Consider the following 5,212-nt stretch of genomic DNA (forward strand, 5'->3'; position numbering starts at 1 on the left):
TGCTGGTATAGAAACAAAGAGGCAAACATAACAGAAGAAACAAAAGAATCTGATGAAGGGCTCTTATTCATGGCAAGTGATGGCTCTAAAGAAGAAGCTGGAGGGATGTGGTTGATTGACAGCGGTTGCTCTAACCACATGTCAGGAGACAAACATCTCTTCCAACACATTGAAGAAGCACCTCATCAGACTATCAGATTGGGTGATGGCAAGATCTTACCTGTCGCTGGAGTAGGCACGGTGTCTCTTCGAACAAGCTCAGGAAAAACAAACGTTTTAACTAACGTTCAATACATTCCTAACCTTGCTCATAACCTGTTGAGTGTAGGACAGCTTATGATGGCTGGTTACAAAGTGGAATTCTCAGAAGGAAAGTGTGCCATTAAAGACAAAGACTCGAATGTTCAGGTTGCTCGAATACAAATGACAACTCACCGGTTGTTCCCTCTTAATGCGGACGACATTGGCTCGGCCCATGTTGCCCAAGGTAAAGAAGACTCATCTATGCTCTGGCATAGGAGATACGGGCACTTAAATCAGAATGGTTTGCAGCTGCTATCACACGAACACATGGTGGTTGGTCTTCCACCTATTGCACCCATACAACCATGTGAGGCATGCTCACTTGGAAAGCAAACCAGAACTCTGTTTCCCAAAGGACATGCCAAGCGTGCCACCGTTCCCTTGGAGCTTGTCCATGGTGACTTGGTTGGACCTATGCAAAGTCCTTCTCTTGGAGGTAGTATCTATTTCTTTTTATTAACCGATGACTACTCTCGCTACAGTTGGGTTTACTTCCTCCGCAACAAATCAGAAGCACTTCAAAGCTTCAAATCATTCAAAGCATCACTGGAAAGACAGCTCTCTTTGCCGGTGAAGAGCCTACGAATTGATCGGGAGGGGAGTTCGTATCTCGGGAATTCGACAGCTTCTGTGAAAACTCAGGTGTAAGACGACAACTCACTGCACCAAGGTCGCCACAGCAAAACGATGTGGCCGAACGGAAAAACCGTACGGTCACGGAGATGGCAAGGACGATGCTCATGGAGAAGAAGATGCCAGTTGAACTCTGGGCAGAGGCGGTGGCGGCTGCCGTCCATGTGTTAAATCGCTCTCCAACTAGTGCACTTAATCATCGAACACCTTATGAGGCTCTCAATGGGTCAAAGCCGATGGTTGACCATCTCCGAGTCTTCGGAAGCCTTTGCTATGCGATGGTGGATCCCCAATCACGGTGCAAGTTCGATGCCAAATCATGTGCTGGAGTGTTCATTGGTTATTGTGACCAGTCAAAAGCCTATAAAGTATTGGATCCATAAACTAAGAAGGTCCAGATAAGCCGAGATGTCACGTTCTTCGAAGATAAATGTTGGGATTGGACAAAGCATGATGAGTCAGCAACACAAATATTCTCTCTAAATGAAGGTCTGGGAAATACTTCATCTAGTGATCACGTGGGTGCTCCTCAACCATCAACACTTCCTGATGAACGGCCTGATGACGTGAGACACTCACGTGACATATCTCCAAACAGTGAACTTGCACCATCAAATGAAGAAAACGACGAACTCCCGCCAAGGTATAGATCCCTATCAGAACTATACAACACCTGCTCTTTTTCACTAACCGCTGCAGACCCAACATCGTATGAAGAGGCAATGAAGAACAATGAATGGGCAGCAGCAATGCTTGAAGAACTCAGTGCAATCAAGAAGAATGATACATGGGAGCTGACCAATTTGCCTCAAGAAAAGCATGCTATTGGACTGAAATGGATCTTCAAGTCCAAATACAACCCCGAAGGATCTTTGTTGAGAAAGAAGGCGCGCTTAGTCGCAAAGGGATACTCGCAACTGGAGGGAATCGATTTTGAAGAAGTATTCTCCCCGGTGGCTCGCATGGAGACGATACGTGTGTTCATGGCCATTGGAGCTCATAAAGGGTGGTGCATCCATCAACTTGATATCAAAACTGCCTTTCTCAATGGAGAGATAAGAGAAGAAGTGTACGTATCGCAGCCGGAAGGATTCATCATCAAAGGAGAAGAGGAGAAAGTGTACAGGCTTCGAAAAGCTTTATATGGGCTTCGCCAAGCTCCTAGAGCTTGGTATAGTCGCATAGATCGGCATTTCTAACAGACAGGTTTTGTACGAAGTGCTAATGAACCAACGGTGTATAGAAAGCTTCAAGGGAACTCAGACACTCTGTTGCTGTGCATGTATGTAGACGATGTTATTTATATGAGCTCATCGTCAAAAATGTTGATGGAATTCAAAGAAGAAATGCTGAGAACCTTTGAGATGTCGGATCTTGGCCCGCTGAGATATTTCTTGGGTCTAGAGGTAAAGCAGAAACCAGGTTCTCTGTTTGTGTCTCAACATAAATATGCCGAAGATTTATTGAAGAAAACTAGAATGTTACACAGCAAGGCAATCTCTACTCCTATGAATTCGAATGAAAAACTTTATGTGAAGGATAACTCTGGGAATACAGACTCATCTCGCTATAGAAGAATTGTGGGAAGCCTGTTGTATCTAACACACACCAGACCGGACCTTATGTACGCCGTTGGGGTGGTTTCTCGTTTCATGCAAGCGCCTACATCACATCACATGGGCGCTGTTAAACGAATACTACACTACATATCAAGAACAATGAGTTTTGGACTTCTTTACACCCACAATGATCAGTTCAAGCTCACTGGTTATACAGACAGTGACTGGGGAGCTCGCCGGACGACCGGAAGAGCACCACCGGTTGGGTTTTTTCGCTTGGATCAGCTGCAATTGCCTGGAGCTCGAAGAAGCAACAGATCACGGCTCTGTCCAGTACTGAAGCTGAGTACATCTCTGCTACCTCGGTGGCTTGTGAAGCTGTGTGGTTGAGACGTTTGCTTGAAGACTTGGGAGAAAAGCAATCAGGGCAGAGCATCATCTATTGCGACAACATGTCGGCCATATCCATCACTCGAAACCCAACCTTGCACGGCCGCACGAAGCACATCGACACTCGCTTCCACTTCATCCGTGATTTGGTGAAAGATGGCGCACTCGATGTGATTCACTGCAACACAAATGAGCAAATCGCTGACATTCTTACCAAGGCGCTGCCTGTTCATAAACACGAGTACTTTCGAAATGCTCTCGGGATGAAAGAGTTCTGAGCAAGGGGAGGATGTTGAGATTGTCAGGCTGCTGCTCAAAACTAAAGAAGCTAAGGTAGAGTTGACAATTCACAAAGATGGGCTACTGTGTACGTGCATGGCTGAGGGTGGCGCTGATTGGATGGAATGTATGGGTAAAATGAAAGCTGATTGGATGTTCCCTTTCTCTGTTCTTACTTTATGTTTTGTCTGCTTTGTCAGTTATTTTGCTGGCAAGCCTTTTGTGGCCTTTATATTATGTTGACTTTGTAGTGTTGCAAGTATGCTTGATAGATCACCAGCTTCAGTAACTTCTTTGTCTAAAGAGTGAAACCTGGAGAGAGTGTGAGTTAATATATTAGTCTTGTTCTCATCAACTATTCTTCTGCAGGTTTTTTGCCATTGCTTGAGAAATCACCACCTGTAAATTTAACTCAGTATAAATTAATTTAAATAGAGTGCATGAGATGCAAATTCTAATCTACATGTGATGCATGAAAGGGTTAAATTCAAGTCGATTGGAAACAGATTTCACTGGCGTCAACCAACCCTAAATCCAATTGAACTTTCTAGTTAGTCTCAATCTAGCTTCAATTGACTTGAACCATGTTCCGTAATTTGAATTGAGCCAGGTCAACTAATTAACTGTGGGCCATGCCCAACCAGAACATAGCCCAATCTTACAATCTCTTCATTCTCTCACTCCACAATTTCCTAACGCACATCTACCTATATAAATATATTCCCAATCTTATTATTACACTCTAGCATAAAATTTCCTAATTGACTCTTTCTTTAAGCAATGTAACAATATTCATAATTGTCCAAAGAAAAGAAGAAACATGCTAGCTTGTATATATATACATATAAATGCATCATCAATAGCATGGAGGCCCAATCTGTTAAACAAATGGACTCCTTACAAAAATCTTTTGAATAATAGGCGACAAGTTGCCCTTTTTTATGAATATAACTAGATCTAAAACAAGATCTCTGAACCCGGATGTCTGATGATGAGAATAGTATAAAAATCCCGGGTGAGCGATGTGTATGAACAGATACGTGAGCAAGATCTTGTTGGGGAGATTTGAACCCATGACCTCCCCCTTACACTTTGATGTCATAACATTTGGCTATCCAATGGTTTACCCTTACAAAAATCTTATGTCCATCAATCTTTCAATCTAATTAATTATCCAATCCATATGTCAACTTTTAATTCAAGATACTAGCTCACGATTAAACCATTCACCTTATAAAGCAAACAATTCTTATAATTAATTCCAACTCTCCAAGCCTATGATTTTATGCCACTCCACAATGAATAATTTATCACATGCACAACAAGCAATAACATCTTAAATGGTTCACTTAAGTAGAGATTTGTCCTCTTGTATCACCCATGAATTCCATTTAAACCCATGAATTCTAACAAAGCAAGTAATTATATGTATTTTATTCCATACGCTAATCCTCAATGCAAGAAGATCTATTTTTATCAAAAGACAGAAGAAGAAAAAAATCAACTTAATACCTCCAAGTTCTCCTTGAAACAATTAACACATGAATCACAAAAAAACATAAAAATTCAAGCTTTTCTACTCATGTCGACCCTTTCTATAGCACAAAATTTAAAATTCAAGATTTCCTTTTAACTCCTTAGTTCTTCTCTTCTAAATCTTCTTCCCAATCTGATGATCCTAAACAAAATTTAATAAATCAACAAAGTAATCAATGATAAAACATGAGATTCAAGCCTCCAAGTGGTAATTTCAAAAGAATTAACTTTTGATCGAAAGAAAAACCTAGAGTTCTCACCTTAAGCTTATGGAATGAGGGAGAGAGAGGGATGAGCGAAGGAGCTCTAAGGTCAGTCTCAGGTTGAGCAAGTAAAAGAAAGCAGAATTCATGAAAGCAATGAAAATTTTAGGAGGAAATTATGGAGCTTTAGTATGAATCTATAGTAACAGTTATGGTCTAGTATGATCTATACTAACTGAAGCCCAAGATAATTTTAGACAATAAAAAAAGAGTGAAAATACAAATATGAGTTTGGATATAACAATCTAT

At 41.3% G+C, this 5,212-nt stretch overlaps 1 protein-coding gene across 1 annotated transcript; it reads left to right on the top strand.

The window, feature by feature from the left end:
- The first annotated feature begins 2,258 nt into the window (after positions 1–2,258).
- Positions 2,259–2,885, top strand: LOC120274665 (uncharacterized mitochondrial protein AtMg00810-like). The gene has a single exon (XM_039281194.1). It carries the CDS (start codon positions 2,259–2,261, stop codon positions 2,883–2,885), a length of 627 nt encoding a protein of 208 aa, XP_039137128.1.
- Positions 2,886–5,212: the final 2,327 nt, after the last annotated feature.

This window comes from Dioscorea cayenensis, chromosome 13, assembly GCF_009730915.1.
Source record: "Dioscorea cayenensis subsp. rotundata cultivar TDr96_F1 chromosome 13, TDr96_F1_v2_PseudoChromosome.rev07_lg8_w22 25.fasta, whole genome shotgun sequence".
Taxonomy (NCBI): domain Eukaryota; kingdom Viridiplantae; phylum Streptophyta; class Magnoliopsida; order Dioscoreales; family Dioscoreaceae; genus Dioscorea; species Dioscorea cayenensis.

Coding starts and splice junctions, on each gene's coding strand:
- LOC120274665 (XM_039281194.1), top strand. CDS start 2,259: ATGTTGATGGAATTCAAAGAAGAAATGCTGAGAACCTTTGAGATGTCG.